Source organism: Taurulus bubalis (assembly GCF_910589615.1).
Source record: "Taurulus bubalis genome assembly, chromosome: 9".
Classification (NCBI taxonomy): Eukaryota; Metazoa; Chordata; class Actinopteri; order Perciformes; family Cottidae; genus Taurulus; species Taurulus bubalis.
In genome coordinates this window covers 3,919,464-3,941,678 of record NC_136597.1, presented here as the reverse complement: position 1 = coordinate 3,941,678, position 22,215 = coordinate 3,919,464, and the positions used below count along the sequence as shown (strand labels likewise).

Here is a 22,215-nt window from a genome sequence, read left to right as displayed (position 1 = left end):
TTCTAATCGACTGCCTCATGATGGAAATCCAGCTCAATTTGACACAGAGTTCCTTTGATGCGTCCATGACAGAAGTTGCGTCTGTAAAGCATCTGTGCGTCTGAGACATTTTACATTTTTTTTTCTTTTTTTTTCCTCGAGGTACACTTACTCGGGGTTGACACTGTGCATCATTGGAGACGTATCGATCATCTGTGGGTGCCTGTGTCTAAACATTCATTATATTATAATAAGCATTAAACAACATGTACATGTTCTGATGAATAATTAAAACTGAATTCATATTCAAATGGCACCTGATCCGAATCAGAAATGGTTTATTCCAAGGAATTTAGCTTGGTGATCTGTGTGTGACAATAAACACAAACAAGAAACTAAACAATATAAGAGTATAAGAAGCCTCGGATCAAAATGGCCGGAATCCTCCTGAGGCCACACTACGCACGGGCTTGAAAGCCCAGAGAGGCGGCACGTAATGCCCGGAGACACCAGCCAACGCCACGGTTTAGGGTGAGAGGACACAACTTTGAAGTAGACTAAGTCTTACACACAGAGGAATGAGGAGAGAAAAACGTTGAGGGCACACCAAAGCGTCAACACAAGGTGTAAAAAAAAAAAAAAACGGGAAGCCTCTGATTTTTGTTGCCTGAATCTAATGAAGTATTTAGACGGACGTTTATTTTGAAAAGACTGAATGCATGACGCGTGTTGCTGGATTTTGTAGGAAAACCCAACAAATAAAATAATATGGACACACGAGAGCACGCTGCAGGCCATGTTACCTGGTGCCTGAATTTTTGTGTTTGCCTTTCCGTGAATAAAAACATTGCCACCTTGAATTGGCACATACAAATTGCTCCAACAAATCTCCAACACAGACAAGCTGGGTTTCGTCCAATCGGACTGCAGTCCGCTAACACCCTCTCAGTGCCGAGGTGGGTCCCGCCCACATTAGTTAACAATAACTGGTTGTTTTTGAGAACCTTTTTGACCACCAGAGTAAATTCCATCTACCTCTGAAGACAAAGCTGTAGCTAAAAGCTCCAGAAGAAATATGAAGAATATGTTAACCTTGAGCTAAGACTCTTTTTCTTTTTGTCAATCTACTACTTTCAAGCTATGAACCTTAAATCTGAATGTTAACTGGTGTCTGAGTTCTCTGGATTACACACCTCTTCAGTGAACATACCGATGAACTAACATCTTGTCACAAAGCAACATCAGTCATAAAGTTTGATTATCCGGTTGGGGACGATAAACAATATTAGCATCATTTTGCTAAGCGTTATCTTATGTATTAAGCTGCAGCCTGCTCTATTTAACGACATGCTGAGTGGGTGGATAGCAGCAACCCTGTAGCCTCGTTGCTAGTAGTCTATGTTTAAACGTGCTTCCATGTATCAAACATAAACTAGCTGACCAGAGGCCGATATCAAATCCCTCTTCCTGTGTATAAAGTTGAACTCAGCACTGATCTTCGCCAAGGTTAAGACGTAAATGACTTCAACACCGGCTCTCAGATTGTACTGAATGTAGGCCAGCGCTGTCGTAATGTGGAAGTAAACCCACATGTATTCCATTAGAGGCAGAAGAAAACAGAGAGAAATAAAAATAATGAAATGGGAGAATATCAAATGATTTAAAATACATAATGCATTCACATGCACTTTAAGGATAGCTTCAAATATGTATGTGTATGTAAAAACACAGGACATAAGTTTAGGCCCGCTTTTGGTTATTGCTGTATCAAACGTGTATCAAATGTGCGTCAGACCTTATCCACTTTGCGTACGCTGGGTATCAGGTTCTCACACAATTTGGTTTGTGGTTGACACTGGAGCCTCGGTACGTGGGGTGGCATAAGAGTACGAATAATGCAACACATCTCCTCTGATCTCTTATCAACATGAGATGGTATTGAGGGAAGCTGGGAGCTTTATCTAATGTACTAAAAGTTACCATTAGATAAAACCTAATTTGCATATTAAAATGTCAGAAAACCTAAAAAAAATAACTTAAATGAATCTTAATGAATCAACTGGGGAAGTTTCATGGTGATATTTATTAGTGCAACTTGTTTTACCCTATTCACTCGGTAGTATTTACATAAGCCACACTTTCCACACAGTTAAATTACCTGTATATCATTCATAGCCTTATTTATAGAACATGTTATTTTGAAAAACATGGCAAAATAGATTTTTGATTGATTGATGCATTGATTTGTTATGGCTGTTACAATTTCTGATTTATGGAGTAACAAAAAGATATATCCCAAATTCCCTCTGAACAAACCAGGGAGCAATCTCCCATTCTGAAATGTGAAGCCAATGTGGAAGTTCCTTAACTTGCATTCTTTCTACTAACCATCCGCTTGCATAAAGAAGTCAGATTGTATAAATTCTATGAGAAAAGGACTCTACTTCTCTCTTGCTACTTTGCTACCCTTGTGACTCACCTGCAGTCCTAATATGATCACTTCAGGTCACTGGTTGAAAAAAGCCAAGATCGCGACGGCCAAAAACGGCAGATAGTAGGTTTATGTCAAGGTGACTCTTTACACTTCACTGTAAAACCTGATGAATAAAGTCAACTCCAATAGTTTAAGGAAACCAATTGCCTTGAACCATTTAAGTGAAATAACTCAAAGCCTTTTAGTGGAAAAAAAAGGCTTAAATGGAGTACTCCTAACTCAAGGATTTATTGTTAGGTATACTTAAGTAAATACATGACTAGTACTAAGTCCATTCTTTGTATTAAACTTAAAACATATTCATTGTTTAAACTTATTTGTAATGTTTGTATGAACTCAGATGCAATGAATTGATTTGAACCAATATGATTTTTTGACCAGAACATTACACAAAGGGCTGTCCGGTTTCAAATTTCCATACGGTATGAATTTTTCATATACCACATAGCCATAACAACTGTTGTCGCTCTTCGGCAGGCAGCAACATTTATTTTTTTCACAGCTGAGGGCACAGTGGTCGGAGCTACTTACGTGTCATGGTTGTAACTTTAGTCATGGTTTAAACTTTATAACAACAATTAATTACCCACAACGAACGCTCTTTAACAGGGTAAAACACCATGACACAACAGTTTGGGACACAAACAATTTTTAACACTAATAATTGTACATTTATAAAATTACACAACCAAACTGCATGCTGGGTAGAGCTCGCCCACTTCACAACAAGAAGAAACTCCGTCGCAGGAAGAGACAGGCCCTTCCGGTCTGCTTGTTACAATAACGGTGTTATCGGATAGTACAGTGTATATTTCTCGGTAACTTTTGAAAAATCTGAGCGAAACAACGCCGAAAAATTTACATTTACAGACATCTGTCTTAACGACAGATCATGGATCAGCTAAGTTTTCGAACACATCCACTGTCTATAAAATCAATTTAAATCAAATGAGTTAATACAACTCATTGGAATTGATGCACATAACTTGAATGTCTACCAGAAGTTGATCAAATTCCAAATGACTGAGTCATTATGGCTGCAGTTCACTTACGAGTTCATGTTAGTGTATCACTCAAGTAACTACAACTTTCTGTGCCATTTAAGTTGGGTGAGCTTACTTCTTTTATTGAGATGAGCTGTTTTACAGTGTTCTTATATACAGTCTCTGGAGCAAACCTTTGATCTGATATGTCAATAAAATGAAACAAGGATTTTGAACTTAGAAATCTGATCATTGGATAAAGCTGTCTGAAAATGTATGCAAATTCGCACATATTTAGTATTTGACAAATTTCCAGAAAACCTATTTTCATTATTATTATACTAATTTAATAATCAACTGGGGAAGTTTCAGGGTGATAGTTATTAGTCTTTTTTCTTTTACTGTATTCATCTGGGGATTCTCCACTTAAACACAATTACATTGTAAAGGTTTGGTCATACCAGTAGGTGGCAGATAAAGAATTGAGACAAGGAAAACAACAGCGTCCGTCAATTCAGAAAATATCCCAAACCTTTTACGGGTCAACAAAACGTCAGACTTCAAGACCGGGTACCGTGGCTTGTTCCTACTGACAGTCAACGACGATTTCTTGTGACCACCCTTATTCGACCAAGTGATTACATTATGATGATGACAATGAAGAGTCCCCAAACCGGACTCTGTGGGTCATGCTAAGTGTGCACTCACAAGCTCTGTTGGAAAACTGGACCTCACTCTTGAAGACTACACCAGTTGCTGGACAAGTCTTTTTAGGTGTGAAAAGCGAAAGCCTCGTGTCAGTTTAATTTGCTCCAGCAGCGAAAACACATATTTTGTCAGATGCATTGCAGTTAAGTGACTTAATTATGAAGTATCACTGTTGTCCTTGTGTGACCTCTAACTGAGAGGAATTCTTTGGATGCGTGGTCAACTGCCGGAAACTGGACTCATTTTAAAACGTACTTGCTCTCAGAAATACGCTGCATTTGATCTTGGTTTCTCTGTGTCCGAAAAAAACACTTGAGAATTACTACTCAGTGATTCTGATGGCTTGTCCGAACTTGCTTAAATACAGCATGAGGGCTGATGTTCCAGGCCGGCTGGAGAGAGATTGGCAGATGAAGCGGCGGCAGGAGGGGCAGTGGGGGAGGGAGCAGTCCATAAAGGTTGCAGGTGTGCCACATGAGTGGAATCTCAAGTGGTGTGAGATTGAAACACAAACATGCACATGTGACGCAAAACCCACGTGTGTGCACATATATACAGGGAACATAATAATGAAAGCAAATGCACATGAGTGCATGCGGCACAACATTATTGCTCATTATGAGTGCTCTTGCTTTGACTTTTGTATGAGAGAAAGTGTATAGATAGACCTAGATAGCTCTATCAAGGGGCAAAGGGGTGAAAACAAATGTATGAAAAGAGCATCAGCTGCATGCAGTGGGGGCACCAAAGTACCCTAGAAGGCATTTTATCATGTTTTATCTACCATTGTGGCTTCCAAGAGGGGAGATCAACTGTATTTTCTCCACTGGAAGGGCATCAAGAAGGTATTGCATTGTGTTTTCTCCACTGGAATTGTTCCCGGTAGGGCACTTTATTATGTTTTATCTACTGTAGAGGCATTTAAGAGAGTACTTCATGTGATCGGTGTCCTCATATAACTCTTTGCATGATATCTTAAAGAAAGGTTATTCCTCCTTTTTTATGGGTTCAGCAACAATTTCCTCTAGTTACATGCATACAGTCTTTTCAAAATAAACTTCCATCTTCAATCTTGTTAGGTTTAGGAAAAGATTGTGGTTTGGGTTAAATTAACTATGGAAGTGATGCTACTTAAGTAAAGGAAGTCACGTGACCCGGGTGAAAGATTGGTCTCTGCTTGACCTATGAGGATTTTTTGTGGTCTTCATACTTCCTGCTTTGTGATGGAGTATATACAGACTGCGTGACATCTACAGCGCATTCATTTTTGTTGCTATATCTACAAACTATGTATGACAACAGCCTGGTTTTCCCCACTGAAAGGGTCTCGTCCTAGAGGACACTTCATTGTGTTTTATCTACCTTCGGGGCAACAAAGAGGGCCCTTAATATTTTTGAACATTTTGGGCAACACAATCCCCTCTGTAAACACCCCGACCACCCCCACTGACTCCACCAGTTGCTCTATCTATAGACAGACAGCTCACGAACAGAAACTCAACATGGCTGAGAGCGCTTCGCTGTATGCCGTGATATTGTATTACAGTGATAAGCATGTAAGTGTAACTGCGAGTACATTACCACCACACGGGCAGCTAAGACACGCACCTCTTAGAGTGAGAAGAAATGGGCAACTATTTATCCTCAGGTGGTTGAGGATTTCAGAGATTACCACAATACAATAGAACTGGATGGTACCAGTTCTATTGTATTGTCCAAGTATTGTATCTGTCCATGTTAACTCAAGTCTAAACAAATGTCTGGTCCACCAGCTGTCCCTGATTGTAATCCCTCTCCACGTCCTCCTTTCTCCAGCGCAACAACCCCGGACCCCACACCTTATGTGGCCTCGGCGGTAAATCATGAAGCGATGACAGCTGTCATTCACTCTGGCGGAGCTTCCCTGCAGCAGGTGTCTTAAAGTCACCAATCTGATAAGCTGACAGTTTAAAGGCCGGAGAGATCAACAGCACGGAAAAGAACGGATTCTGTTTCATGCAGCGTGTACAGTAGTCTACAGATTAAATAAAGGCAAATGAAAATGAAGCAGACACTGATTTGACATAAAGTTGCATAAAAAGTTGTCAAGGATGTGCGTAAAGATATATCTGTTCGTCCACTTACAATTTTCATGATATTATTGTGCATTATCTGGAAATTCTCTCATTGAGGAGTAGCTATTTTTCAGATAAATGTCATACATTAAAAAGTACTGGAATATAATTTATTTTGACAGTTTTAGGCTTTATAAATTCTTTCAAAAGGAGGAGCATTTATTACTTTATTGTCTATTTGCAAGCAAACTAATTGGAATTGGCACCATCCAGTTCTATTGTATTGTGGTAATCTCTGAAATCCAGATCCACCTGCTATGTGGTTTTGTTATAAACTGCTCCCTGGCTTTATGTGCTGTGTGCGGTGCGTTGGCTAAGACAGAAGCTTGCATTTGGAGTGGCTTATGGAAAAGCGGGTGAAGTCGTGGCCACCTGTGTGGATAAAGACTGGGAGTGAATCCAACGCCTATCAGTCAGGATCTTTGTTGAAGCTGGGCTTACACTGTGTCACAAATTATACCATCACGTATTGGATGGAGGCACTGGTTTTAATCTTGTGACCAACAGGAGTGAGTGCCACATATACTGCAGCTGCTCTCCATATGCAATGTATTGTAATGTATTGTCAATCTAAACTCTTCAAATACTGATGCTTGGTCAGTGGCCCTCCACTCTAGGTACCCTTCTAGTATCAGTTTCCACTTGTTAAATAAACGCAGTCTCTTTTCAAAATAAACTCCCCATGTAGGATTAGTTTTAAGGTTTACTGAAAGCAGCAGAGAAACAACACTTGGTTAGTTTTAAGAAACATCATGGTTTGGATTAAATCATGGTTTGTTTGTTACGTTTCTGGTAGCTACGCCGTCGACGCAGACCCCTACGCCGTAGCCTGACGCGCACCTCCAAAAAATCCTAACTTTGCGTCGCGTTGACGCGGACCGCAAGCGCTGTGATTGGTCCGCTCAGAACGTAATTTCCGGCAGTTGCTTTTTCCGTACAGACCACCTCCGCAAACGTCTTCTCTGTCGCCTGCGCTTCAACATTTGCAATATAAGCATTTGCTCTTCATTATTGATGAGCTCCAACTCCAAATGCAGCCGCTCCAACTTGGTCGCCATTGTTTACTGTGACCGGAATTCAGCTATAACCCCTGAAACCACACAGACACACAGGCACACCCCTATGGCGGTTAATTGCAGAGCCGTCGACGTGACTGAGAACCATCAATTAGGCTTAAGTAAGTTAAGTAACGCAACTAATGTAAAATATGTCAACTTTGACAAATAGTGGCCTTCTGGTGGACAGTCCTGTGTTTGTTAGACCCGTCCAACCTCCTATCCCATTCTACAGGTGCTCAGACCATCTAATACTGATGTAAATGGGTTTACATTGAATGACGGTATTTGAGTTTGAAACGACAAATGGTTTGTTGTACAGTTGGTCCATCCATCCAAGACTTACGACGCTTTCACACCTGTAGTTTGGTTCATCTGGTCTATGAGAAACAATTATACATTGTTGCATTTTAGTTTTTTGTCTTTTTACTAATGAACCAAGAAAAAAAAACATGAAGTTTGACAGGTAACTCGCTGATTGGACAGGTCAATCTGCATCATCAGGACCCACTTTGGGGAAATCAAATTCCAGCACTTCAATGCTTCTGATGTGCATATTTGTGTTCTTTGGTTTCACTAACATTGACTGTGTTTCTTTGACATGTCCTCTGAAAAAGAGATTTTTTTTTTGGAAATTAATGTATATTATTTGACTTTATGAACCAGGATGTGCGGCAACATGGGTGCAGCAATAGCAGCCTCATGCGTTGACCAAAAATGCAGAGCCAAACCCAAAGGGATCAGAGTTGTATTTTCCTGCAGAAGTAGGTGGCAGGATGCTACAGATGGTCAATAGGCACATTTGACATAACTTGCTTCATAAACACGGATGCGGTTACCTCTGTGTTTAGCAACTGTCTCTCATTACAGTAACTCAACACAACTCCACACTGTTTGTCCCTATTTACAGATTGTTGGCCACCGGCGAGGGCCAATTCATTCAACCCACATTCTAATGAGGGTGATGTTTAGCTAACCCAACTGATTTCTGTTGAGCAGCACAATTTATTCAGCCACATATAACCGTGCACCGAAAGAAAAACATAACATGAAAACCTATATCTCCACAGCTTTTTACACATGTGTTTGTTGTGGGGAATGGCCAGCCAGCTTCTTTTTCTCGCCCATCTGGGCGATACTCGCCCCTTGGGGCCACATTTAAGTATGTGCTGAATCTGTAACCTGTATAGAGCCCACTAAAGAGTGCATTTCAGTGCAGATTGAGGCTAGGCATTATTTTTTTTAAATATTTTTTGTATTTTGCATTCATTGTATATTCTATGTCTTTTTTGTGTGTGTCTGCAGAATGCAGGAGATGTGGAGAGCACCTTAAATATCCTCAATGTCCTGGATGAACTTCTGTCAGCTGGTAAGCTCAGCTCAGCTTCTGACCACCGAAGTGCATTTAACGTGGAAATGTCGTGTAGGGGACTAACTGTTTTCTGCAGCAGTAAATGCAGGGACAGTATAAAAGCCGACAATGAGACAAATAACAGAGGAGGGGAGTGGTTTGATGCAGGAATGTGAGAAATCTAATGTGCTTAACTTAATTAGTTTCAAACTCTTCAAATGTATGTATCACCTCACCTCCTGGAATAATTGTTGAAAATAATGTAATTGAAAGATGACTTGTAAAAATACATACTTTTTTTATTCTTTTTCGCCTGGTTAAAGTATGATTTCCCATAACTCCATTGTTTAAAAGGATACAGTATCTAGACGATGATCCAGTTTCTGTGTTTTGATCAGAAGTATCCAATCATCTACTCCTGTTGGGAATATACAGTACACTACTGTTGTAATGTCTGGAATCTGCTTTAATAGTTTTTTCTCTTCTTTCTTTCAAAAGTAATTACTTCAACAGAGAAGGCAACAAATATAATATTTTCATTTGCAATAGTTTTGGCCCCAAAAGAAGAAAGATATGGATATGATTAAAATGTCCATTAAATCTATGTCCCCACAGTGTTGTATGACAGGGGAGACTACTGTTGGGAGTTGGATGTTGCATTTCAGTGCAACTGGGCAATAAATATTGAAATTATTAGTTTTTTTCCCGGCTTTCTGCTGCAGTCTACTCAGTGGCTAGATGGAAAAGGTTATAACTGGGATTTGTCACATCATAGTATGCTCAGCTGATCTTCCAATAGTGCTAACCCAAGACAAACCCTACATTTTCTCTTTGTCTCTTTAACACCATTAAACGGCGGTTTGTTCTAAATGTACACAACTAAATTACATTTATTCGTAAAGTGGACTCGCTACAACATAAAAGTATGAAAGACCATTCATACCTAGAGTAGCCCTCTCAGGCATCTGGCAGGACCCAATCAAGGTTTTAGTAGAGTAATGGTGGTTTCTTAATTCTCCAATGAAGTTAAAGTCATCTGCTTTAGGTCATCATTTATTCACCATGTCTGTTTCTGCTTTTATCTACCTCAGACACACTTGTTTTTCCACTGGCATTCCTCGGGGTTTCTTTTAAGTTCAAATTGAAAATGCTTATGGAATTCTTTCCATAAGCATTTTCAAGGTGGCTGGAAAAACACTCACATACTGAACAGTGTTGGGGCTTTGCCTACACTCCACTTTGCTGTGAATGGAAACCACCTCAAATTTAGACTGAAAGGCAACACTTCTCAAAGTCTGTGTTTAATTTCCAATCCAATGTGCTTACGGAGCCAACAACAACTAAATGTGCCAGTCTTAATACCACTGAAAAGACCTTCATCCATCCGTTTAAAGCAAACTGGTTCTCTCTGGTCAACAAAGCATTAGTTTTTTTTGCAGTTGTTTTGTTTCTGTTGAATTCTTTCCAGCCGGTATATCTCTCTCTATTCAGGTACAGATCGTCGGATCCACTATATGATCAGTAAAGGTGGCAGTGAGGCCTTGCTCACTGCACTGGTCAACACCGGCCGCAGTTTCAGCCCCAACTACACCCTCCTGCTGCCGCTGCTGCACCTGCTGGCCAAAGTTGGACACAGAGGTGAGGATGGATGAAAAGCAAAAAATCTATCTTTAACCTTTTGAGATATTGTGCAAACAATATCCGATAACAATCAGTCTGGCGAGTACCTATTGCCTTTGTTGGTTGGGTTGGTTAGGTTAAGGCATGAGGGCTAAGATTTTTTGGGATTGGGCTAAGAATATCAGGTCGCCATAGTTGGAAAAACATATTGCAACCTGGAAGTTCTGTTGAAGTCCTTCTGCATAATAATTAGCCATGTGATTCTGTTTGTTGTATTTTCGGAGCGATGGGCCTACTGAACAATGGACATTTGTTTTCTGAATAACAGGCTTTCAAATGGGCTTTTGTTCAATGGGACATTTGGACTTTACAGGTTTTGGAATAATGGGTCGTTGGAACAATGACATTGCACCGACGGAGGTACTGATCTGAGGGAAACATAGACACACTCCCACAGAGCCCACTACTCCTGGCCCTGCAAGATTGAACAAATAAACCCAAAGGCTATACTCGGAAATGCCCACAACAGTATACAACAACTAGATATCAGACATGTTACAACACTAAACATGAGATGAAATCCCCAAAAGACCCAAAACATTTGTCGTGTTTTGCAGTATTAGAAGTTTGGTGTTATTATTGTTGTTTAGTTTGTGATCATACATTTGTGTCTCTTCAATAAAATCAATTATTTACTTGTTGACCAATGTATTGTTGACCATATTTGTGTTGACGTTGTGAACAAACTTAAAATCAACCTGGACACAAAATCTGTCCTTGTTCTTCTTGACTTGAATGCAGCATTTGATACAGCCGACGACAATATAATCATAGACAGACTATATATATAAAAGCGTGTCTGTTCTTAAGTGGCACAGGTAGAGAATATTGTGTTGATCTCGATGGATACAAGTAAAGAAAATGTATCTCATCTAAAATCTAATCTAAGAATTACAAACTCAACTGTGGCATACTACAAGGCACAATTATAGAAACAGTCCTTAAGAGCTGGCCCTTTTCAGTGTCATAGGACACACAGCATCACGTTTCACAATTATGCTGATGATACTCAGCTATTCATTGATGTGTCTCCTGATGACCTGGTCCCTATTGATGCCCTACACAAAAGTATTTTAGATACTCATTCTTGGATCACTCGGATCCTCCTTCCGCTCAACCAGGACAAAACTGAGGTACTCATCATTGCAGCAAAATGCATCTGTACCTCTCCCAAGCCAATACTGAGGAACTTGTGCATGCTTTTATTACCAGAATAATCAATTATGGCAGTGATTTTCAAACCAGTGTGCCGCGGCACACCAGTGTGCCGTGAGAGATCATCAGGTGTACCGTGGGAAAATGTCCAATTTCACTTAATTGGTCCAAAAAAATACAATTTAGTTGCAAATAATTTTCCATTGTTGAGCGTCTGAGCCTGCAATATTAGTGGCCTGCAATATAGTGGTCTACACCTTGTTCTGTTATTAAACAAACTAAACGGCCGCATGTTATGGATCGTATCTACACGACAGCATGTCATTTCTGGGTCGTGTCTACAACTCTCCTCTGCTTTCTGTGTCGCACACGGCGGAGTGCTGCACATAGACACGAGCGCACACAGGTGAGCAGAGAGAGAGAGACAGAGAGCGGCGAAAAATATGTTGCATGCTTTTCACAATGGGATTTGCTGCTTGAAGCTATCACTATTTTAAGCTATCAGCGATCACTTTTAAAGCCTAACAGTCAATGTATTTGCAGGTCAAGACAAACATCCGCAACAGGCAGCAGCCTGCGGAGCTCCATAAATGAAAATATTCTTCCAAAAGCCCGAAAAATGCACTGCAGTGACAAAGCCTGCACACTTTGTGGTTGTCATTAATGAATAAATGAACATCATGTTTCCTTTAAGTCAGTATTTATTACAGGTGGGGCGCAAGAGGAAATGCTGATTTTAAATCGTCGCCGTTAATAGATTACGCTTGTGCATGCGCGACTCGTCGATTCTTGGCATTTTGCCACTAGTCGATCTTCATGAGATCTCCGTGAAGTCGGCTTTCTGCTGTTGTGTCTCTCAGCATTAAACATGATTGAGAGCGGCTGTATCAAATCTACAACCCCGTTTTAAAAAGATGTGTACAGGAAAGCAGCTCACTGCAGCCACTAATACTGATACGTGTTGGCCCACTCATCTGCACTCATTCTGTTTTGTTTTGCAAAAAAATAGCTTATTGTTTTCCACAATAAGCTATTTAGTAGTAACTAAATTAGTTATTTTTTGCATAACTTTATTTTCATTTTTCGAACAGTGATTATTTATTTAACGCTTCTTTTTTTGTCTGATGGAGCAATCTGGTCTACTTGAAACACTGAATACTCTTCCATGCCAGTGGGTAGCGCAATATTACCTACCATATATGCTGTATTATGCTACAATGTGACATTTTGTAACGTTTTGGGTTGTTAATGTGCCGCGGGATTTCTTTATTGTAGAAAATGTGCCGCGGCTAAAAAAAGGTTGAATAAACATTGGACTATGGTAATGCTCTACTTTCTGGTCTACCCAAAAAAGCCATCGATTAGGTTCAACAGAAGGAGAGCACACATTACACCAGTTCTAAAACACCACACTGTTTTTTTTTTTATTGGTTTACACATTACTAAATGCTCTCACTACCGACTACTTAACAGACATGGTTTTCAGACATGCACCCATTCGAGTCCTCCTGTAGTTCAATTCAGTTTATTTTGTATAGCCCAAAATCACAAATTGAAATTTGGCTCGGAGGCCTTTACAATCTGCATACGTCCGACATCCCTGTCCCATGACCTCACATCGGACCTCTTACTTGTTCCTAGAGTCCGGTCTCAGACCCACGGCAAGGCTGCTTCCAGCCACTATGGCCTCAGCCTATGGGAAGGCATTCAAGAAACCCAAAGGGCAGCAGAAAGTGTGGATATTGTCAGAGAAAAAATTAAAACACACCTTTTTAGTCTGGTTCTATCTAATTACAGATTTTATTACACCGTACTTTACTTCACTTAATTATATGTCTATTCTTTTAAATCCTTATATTTATTAAACTTGTAATCTTAACGTTACGTTAATATCACTTTATTTCTGTTAAGAGATCATCAGTGGTGGTAATAATTCTCACAGTTTAGTTATGCAGTGTCGGCAAAAATAACCACTCACAGCTGAGCTGGATCAATGAGTCAAAGAATGATGAATATTGAGCTCTTAAACTACATCATAGCTGATTCTGAGCTGTTCATCTTGATGGTACTCTGTCTACACATTCACAAATACATTCAATGCGTGCGTCTCTTCTGCAGACCTCCGTATAGGTGTGAAGGCAGAGGACGCTGGCGCTGCGCTGCTGATCCTGAATCTGCTCAGACACAACGTTGAACATGCCAGGAGGGCTGCAGCCTGTCTCTGGGTGATCCAAGTCTTCTCTTCATCAGGTAGACACGCACTCCCAAGCGGGGACACAGCTCTCGTCCACAACTGGACAAGAATTCCCCAATCCACTAGTCTTTAAATCTGAAATGTGTCACCAAAAGGTAGCCAAAGTTAGGAACACACACACACACACACACACACACACACACACACACACACACACACACACACTTCTGTACTATCTTTGTGAGGACCCTCAACCACACAATGCATTCCCTAAACCTGACCTAATCCCAAATTGAACCTGAACCTCAAAACCAGTCTTAACCTTCAAAGGGCCTTTTGAAGAAGTGAGCCAAAATGTCCTCACTCTGTGGTTAACCCTTCTAGTACGGAGCTGTCGCCGGCGACAGGAAGTTACATGCAAACAGGATGCAAAACTAAAGTTACCGTAACTCCTCGAATATTTACGCTATTGATGTAATTCGGCTTTTCACTGCCTTTCACTGGCCTTTTGAGTGGTGTTTTCTTTGGAAATAATATGTTGGGGTTGTAAATAATAGTATTAGTATAGTTTCTGAGAGTTCTGCCACTTGCTGGCCCACCTAAACCCCCCACTAAAGGCCACTTTCCTGTCCCCACAAACACAAAGAAGGACAGTGGGAAAAGGACAGACAGAAGGCCATTCTGGGGAGGAAACAGTGTACTAGCTGTCTGTAAAAGCCTGCCTGGATGTGTGACGAGTCCAAAAGAGTTCTGTCTTCACCTGGACAGGAACTGCTTCAGGGTGATAAACAATTCTCTAAAACGCCTGGAAATGGACACACATAAAAGCCTATAACATGGACACTGAAGGCTCTATGCAAACAAAACAGTTTGAGAAGATGTAAAATAGGTTCACTTTTATTTCTGTAATCTCAAAAGCATATTTTCAATTATTTAGAAGATAAATATGATGAAAATTAAAATACGTTTCTTTACTTTTTAGTAAAAAAGTTACATTTCTTCTGAAAAAAGGAGCAAAATTATTTTGCCAAAAGGACATTTTTTGACATATTTATTGATAAATAAGACAAAAAGGACCAGGCGGACTGTCATCATTACAGATTTAATTAACTACTTATTCCAGTCCTCACTATGTAACAAGTACAAGGACACACACACAGTTTATTTCCCATTATCCTTGTTGCCGATATCATACATGCAGAGATGTGTCAACAAAGCCTGAACTGGCATCTGATACTTCAGCGGTGAGAGTCAATGCAATGTGAGCAGTGTTCACCCACTAGATGTCAGTGAAGTAGCAACAAACCAAACACACAAACTGGATGTTTAAACAACCCAATGCTGCAGTATTCATCATCTTCAGCTGTGTGCACTTTGAATCTCCTTTGAAATTAGCATTACTTTAAAAGCAACAAGGAAAGGAAGAAACATGGTTAAAATAAAAAAGTTTTTTTTAATCATCATCTGTTTTATTGGGGTTTTTTTCCAGACATTTTTTACTTCCGGTACTAATACCCCATAATAACTCGGCATGACTTCTGCCTAGTCACGTTGACCTTTCACTCTTACCCAGTAGCGTGGTTTACAGTCTCAGGGGAGTTCTATAGTCGAGCTCCTCTGCTAAGGAGGATGCATTCTACACCTGGAGTACTCGTGTCACTTATCAAACAGGCTTAGCAGCCTGGAAGCACAGTTTGTCTGAGGTGCAAATAGCACCTGCTCCTCATGGACGGAAGGATGGGGGTTCATTCTTTGATATTACAGCCCACTCTCACCAGTTGCCGCATGAATGACACGTCAATTTGTAAGTCATTTTGCATTGACACATTTTTTTCGTGCGCATTTTAGTTTACATATTTATCTTAATCCCAATCATTTTTTTCCCCAAAGCCTAACTAAGTGGTTTTGTTGCCCAATACCTATCTCTGTCTGCAGTAGTAGCCTAACCATAACTGCAACAGTTGATTAGTTGGCGTTGCATGACACATGAAAAGCCGTTTCGCAACATTAACTCCGTGGGGTAAAATGACAAGCAGAAATAGTGCGCTCTATATCCGCCTTCCTTTGAGATGGGGTTGCATAGTAGCACTCAGATAGCAATAATAACAACCACCTGAGATGTATACTTGCTGCATTGGACTTGTGATATGGTATATTGTCAGAGAAAAGACTTAATGTCTAAAATGGAAAAATATTAGAATCTAGACTTTTTATACCAGTAGACTAGCCGAAGTAGGCAAAAAAAGTGCCAAATACGAGTCAGTTAAAGTGTAGTATTTGGTGACGTGTGTCAACTTGGCCAAACTTTAATGGCATGAGTCCCATCGATATATAATTATAGAGGACTCCTCTCCATCCAAAACACATGAGCTTCACGTCAGTAAACTTCTTTACCATTAACTGATGATTCAAAACTCATTAGATTTAACGATAAGCATTACACTGCTTCTCTTTACTTTCCGCGTTCCTGTCTTCAGTGTGTCACATGTTTTCCCTACAGTTTCTACAGCAAACCTGATAGGAGCAAACCATGGACTGGATGACATCTACCGCCTCATCCCCCAGTATACCACCAAACACCTGCACGCCATCAAGTACGTATACCCAGAGCTTTCTGTGTTTGACACACTCTTGGTGACTCATGCCAGGACAGGAGAACCGCAGTGGTCTCCAACAGTCCCTAGTCACTACTGACTGAAAGATAGATACATATTGCTACACTGTGTTCTCATATGCAGACATTTCATTTTGGGTTTCTCTTTGTGCCATCTATAAAGCACAATAAAAGTGTAAAAACAAGATGGTGGGCTTCTCAACCAAGTCATTCCACAGTTGATCCCGAGACTTAAGTGGACAAGGTTGTCTATATATGGTCAGTCATGTTTGTAGTATGACATACACATTTGACAATTTATTTTACAATAGTACATACTAATTAGGAAGTTCTCGTTTGAGAACATTGGGAATTTATTTTCAACTTTATTTGCATTCAAAACACCTCAAGAGTTGTGACAGACAAAAGGGTACAATCCAAGTTTGGAGTACGATGCACGAGAAATTCATACAGAGTTGCAAATTTAAAGTCACAATTGCAATAAACGGTGTTATACTTTGTTACACACTGGTGACATTATTGTATTATACAGTAAAATAAAAATAGCAAGGGGAAGTTAAAAATACCAAACAAAAGCTGGGGTGTCCGGACGTTGACAACGGTACAGTACAAATTGATCACTTAGTCATCACCTCCGAACTAGCCTCCCAGATTTAGCTTGCACGTGTCAGCTAATGTGTAAATGAGTGACAGTCGACGGGGGTTACGGCCCCTGGCTGACCTATAACATGAAATAAAATCCTTCTGTTTCAAACCCACAGCCACACCACAAAGATGGGTCCACTGACATCCAATGACTTGTTGTTTCAAAGAGAAGTTTATTTAAAAGTCGTTTTCTGGAGCTAGAATTTGCATGGTGCTGGCGAGAGTAGGCCAACAAGAACAAACTAAGTAAGATATTTACCTCAATTCCACAATTTTGGATGATTTTTTAAGGCATTTTACTGAAAGTGTAAACAGTGGACTTCTGTGCCAGATGTATGGAAGTTTCTTGAAGGCGATCCTGAGATATCACTTTCACAAGAATGGTACATAGATGAGGTCACAGCGATCTTTGGTCACTGAATTCGAATCAGCCCGTGCCAAAATTGTGCGTTCCCAAATTTGTGCGTTACCAAGAAAAGGACCCCAAATCACACAATGCAAAATAATAAAACCCACGAAACACAACATGCTTGTATTATTGTAGACGTCGCTTGTGGAGCTGATGACTTTGAGCGTGATGGGAATTGGGCACTATGGAACTCTGTTTATTGGGAGCCAGACATGTGACATGCACACCGTCTCCATGCACAAACTGCATGGCAGTGTTAGAGTTTATGGGGAAACATCATTATATCAACATATTCTTGGTCTCGACACTTCATTATTCCCCCTGAACTCGTGCGTAAATCCCAGCTCTTGCTTAAGCCGCCGTCCTTTTCCTCTTAGCTCGTATGACTCTCTCCCATCTGTCTCTGTCAGCACTGATGGCATTTGGCTCAAATAGCTTGCATCCTCCAGTATACCCAGTTATGCCAAGAGCACCGGGAGTACCGACCTCTCTCGGCCTGGCTCCATCCCAGGCATTCCAGCCCCTGATCAGCCACTGGTGAACATGAAACTCCTCGGTGGTGTGAGGGAATTGGATGCTCTGACACAAATGTATGGCCCCCAGGGTGAGTCTCCTGTATAATTTCCATGCAGAAGCCAGCTGTTAATTGTCGTAACACAATTAGAAGACTCAGGGATTCCAGATTTCAAAGCCTCCCGATACTTTGAGTAATTTGTTAGAATTGGCAGCTGTGAACTTCTGCGATGTAAGTGGAGCAACGAGGCAGAAGATATGCTGTTTCCCCCCACCCCCAAGAGTGAGAGGCAGTTAGACATGTCTGTCACAGTGATTTATCCAATTATAGCTACGATATGGTGGCCGTTAGATATGCCGGTTGGCTGCGGTGCACACTTTTTAAAGCAGTAAAAGTCAGTCAGTCAGCTGTACAACTAAATCTGTCCATCTATTCTCAACTGTCAACAGCATTTAATCCCCCGGTTCCCTCTGTTAGACTGCGAGGCACCACAGCCCTCCTTACTATCCTCTTTTAAATTGTCGCAGGTTTGAGCTCCCGCTGACGACCAAGGAAGTATTTGACTTTGATTGGTTTTCATTCATAAGTAGTTTTTAATGGGGGGATGCTTAAATTCTAAATGCCACTTATAATATACGACCCATAATGTATCATAGACTTGAATGTGGCAAACCTACCTGCTGGTTCCCCATTTTCCATTTGCTGACGTATTATTGACACCCCAGGGCAACACGCAGTACACACCACGAGTACACCCTGTCACTGTTCAATCGCCAGAGTAAATCACACTCAGGTGCACATGTTCTCCTCCTCGATGAATTCTGTTTGCCCGTCGACCAAGTTGAGTAGAAGCCAGTCTGCCGAGGCCCCCGGGCAGCTGCTGTGACCTCCGTGAGGTGAAACAGGCCACATTGAAACACCGTTTTCAAACGTCACTGCATTCACAAGTAGATCGTTTATGGAATGGAACAGGAACGGAATGAGGTCCGATTCTTTCATTTACAGCCAACAAACATCCAGCAGGCGAAGAAACCGTTTCATTACTTTGGACAGCGCCACGTGCATACACACACACACACACACACACACACACACACAAAGCCTATTATTCTGAAAGAACAGGTATGCGGTAGTCAATTGCATCGAGGCTGGATTTTTTTGTTGTTACAAATTTTTTATAGATGAATAAAGCTGAAAAGGGATCAACAACGATAGGCAAGACTTGACCAATCAGAATTTACTATGTAAATCCTTTGTCGGTGACATCCCTAATATTTTTTCTATTTATTGTAGAGGATGGCCCCGTATGCCGCTCACTTTTGACGCAATTTTTTTATGAACAAGCAGGTTGATTAGTAACTACTGGTGTGGGGGAAGCGTTTCTGTTGTCGCCACCATTTGGTTTTGATCAACTGCCACGACACATCATGTGACAACAGTATGTTCATTATATCTTCAAATCTGAACGCTATCAAAAAGCAGCCCTGAAGTACAAATAACATTGCAAGAAGCCAGGGTAAAAAGTCATATTATGAAATAAATTACATTATTGCATGGCTCCAAAACAGGCTAAAGCTGTAAACCACTCTTTACTATATATGAAAACGTTCTTTAAAGAGGAGAGAGAAAGGGAGACGGATGGTGGAGAGGTAAACAGTGGATGCAGAAATAAAATCCTACAGATGAACTGTATCAGAACAATGTGTCTGTGTGTGATTGTATATGAGAAGTGGACGTAGTCATCGTGACGTCACTTGTTGGTTTTCGGACTGATGGTTTGAAGCCTTGAGTTCGGAGATTACGCCGTCGCCATCTTGGATTACGGCTGTTGCCATGTTTTTTTTTTTCTGCAACCGATGAACGGAAGTTACTATGTCTGAAATATGGAGGAGCGATGTAGAGATGCCGTATACGTCTCTGGTAGCGGCAGCAAACAGTAAGCCACGCCCTAAAGCATACCCTGCTTTTGACTCTAAATGACCATAATGTACTAAATGAACATCATGCTGTATTGAGGAAGACTTGAAACTAGAGATTGAGACACTCATGTTTACAATGTTTACTGAGGGAATAAATCAAGAGAGAAGTAGAGACTAGACTTCTATACTGTTCTATAACAGAGGAATCGCCCCCTGGTGGCCAGTAGAGAGAATGCAAGTCTTAAGACACTTCCGCATCGGCTTCACTCGGCAGAACCAGAGATTGCCTCCTGGTGGGTGTGTGTGTGTGTGTGTGTGTGTGTAGGAAATCCTTTATAATATTTAAATAAACTACATACAGTAGTGGAAGGAGTACTCAGATCTCTACTAAAGTAGCAATATTACAGTTTAGGACCGTCCCTTACTAAGAATTACAATATGATTGGTCAATATTTGCTTAATGCTTTTTACTCATTGTTCTCTTTGTTTAATTTTGTTGGTAGTGCTTTTTGATATTTGCTGATTTTAGAGAATTTTTCATTAACTCAAATGTCATTTAGGTAATTTGCAAGTGCTCTGAATCATAAAAATATTCTTTGATTTCCAAACAGTAGCCTTATGTTGTTGCTATTTAGCTTCTCTGGGGCTATCACCAAGATGCAGAAATGTGTGCTGATGAATGTCTGATTGGGAACACGTGAGCACCATCTTTTCCCATCGAGAAACCAATAGATTGCATTTTGCGACTTGAACTGTGTGGGTTATCATCATCCTCAGTAAACATAGCTCTCGTGGCCAAGAGGTCGCGGCCTCTTGTCACACTTTGGACGCCCTGTTAGTGACGCCCTGCTAGCAACACTACACTGGACAGTGTCACATTCTTCATCTCGGTATTCACACACACACATGCAGGCCCTGAGTCTTAATAAAGAAGCACTTAGTGGTGGATCACCAGGAAGCAATATGAATCAATCTGCTGTCAGAACAAATAAGGGTGGAGGATGAGGGGAAGAAGAGAAAGATAAAAGAAAAAGAAGATGGGAATATGACTGAGGACAAAAGAGGGGAAGATCCTAAGTGCTTCCAACTGAAACCTGACCAACGTTTTCTTGTTTCACCTCAATTCAATTGTTAAGCGGCCCTGAGACTGAATGACCGAAGTGTCATCTGAGCTGGAGAAACTTAACTTCAGCCATGAGTCAAAAATGATTATGGCATTCTTACTAAGTATTATGCAAGCCATTTCATGCCAGCCTGTCACTGTGTCTAACAGGGGCGAGGGAGGGAGGGGGGGGGAGTCACCGAAGTGTAATATATATATATATATATATATATACATACACATATACATACATACACACATACACTACCGTTCAAAAGTTTGGGGTCACCCAGACAAATGTTCAGCAATTTCTCACATGGAATAGCCTTCTCTAAGAACAAGAACAGACTGGCGAGTTTCACATGAAAGTCCTCTTTTTCTGGCCATTTTGAGAGTATAATGGAACCCACACATGTGATGCTATGCATTGGGAAGGCCAGTTGTATAGCTTCTCTCTCCAGCATAACTGTTTTAAGTTGTGCTAACATAATTGCACAAGGGTTTTCGAATCATCCATTAGTCTTCTATGCGATGAGCAAACACAATGTACCATTAGAACACTGGAGTGATAGTTGCTGGAAATGGGCCTCCATACACCTATGTAGATATTTCAATAAAAACCAGACGTTTCCACCTAGAATAGTCATTTACCACATTAACAATGTATAGTGTATTTCTGATTAATTTAATGTTATCTTCATTGAAAAAAACAGTGCTTTTCTCTGAAAAATAAGGAAATTTCTAAGTGACCCCAAACTTTTGAACGGTAGTGTGTGTGTGTGTTTATATATTTTGTAGACTTAATACTTACAATATGCAATACTGCTATATTATACTGAATATTGTGTTGCTACTACTACATTTCACTTCATAATATTACACTTATATGCCATAATATGTATAATGTACCAGCCTTTTTATTTGACCATATTATGTCATACTGTTATACCACTTTACTTTGAGGAGGCGTCACTGTTAGTCTAGAACACTGAATAATGTTTCCACCAGTAAACCTGAACATGCACACCTCTCTCTGTGTGACAGTGATTATAACCGCATAAACTATATAGATTATAACTAACTGGAGGATACACTTTTTCCTTCACATAGATCTTAAACCCTTAAATATAAACAGGAGCCCGGCCACCCTACGGAGGAAACTCATTTCGTTTTTTTTATTAAAATAAAAGTTGGATAAAATCTCCATTGTCCTCCCCTTATATGTAGTCAGGTGTCGGTAGGTAGAACTGCAGCGCCGCTGACTCGCCACTCTCCTGTCTGACGTCACACTCTGCCACG

At 40.5% G+C, this 22,215-nt stretch overlaps 1 protein-coding gene across 1 annotated transcript in view; it reads left to right on the top strand.

Moving 5' to 3' along the window:
• Window positions 1–22,215, top strand: part of agbl1 (AGBL carboxypeptidase 1) — a gene marked incomplete at both ends in the record, with an annotated part of 147,068 nt that overhangs the window by 11,122 nt on the left and 113,731 nt on the right. The window contains 4 exons of the mRNA XM_079224073.1: window positions 8,639–8,702; window positions 10,176–10,322; window positions 13,638–13,769; window positions 16,214–16,307. Coding sequence (XP_079080199.1) covers window positions 8,639–8,702; window positions 10,176–10,322; window positions 13,638–13,769; window positions 16,214–16,307 — 437 coding nt within the window. The remainder of the gene's footprint in view (window positions 1–8,638; window positions 8,703–10,175; window positions 10,323–13,637; window positions 13,770–16,213; window positions 16,308–22,215) is intronic.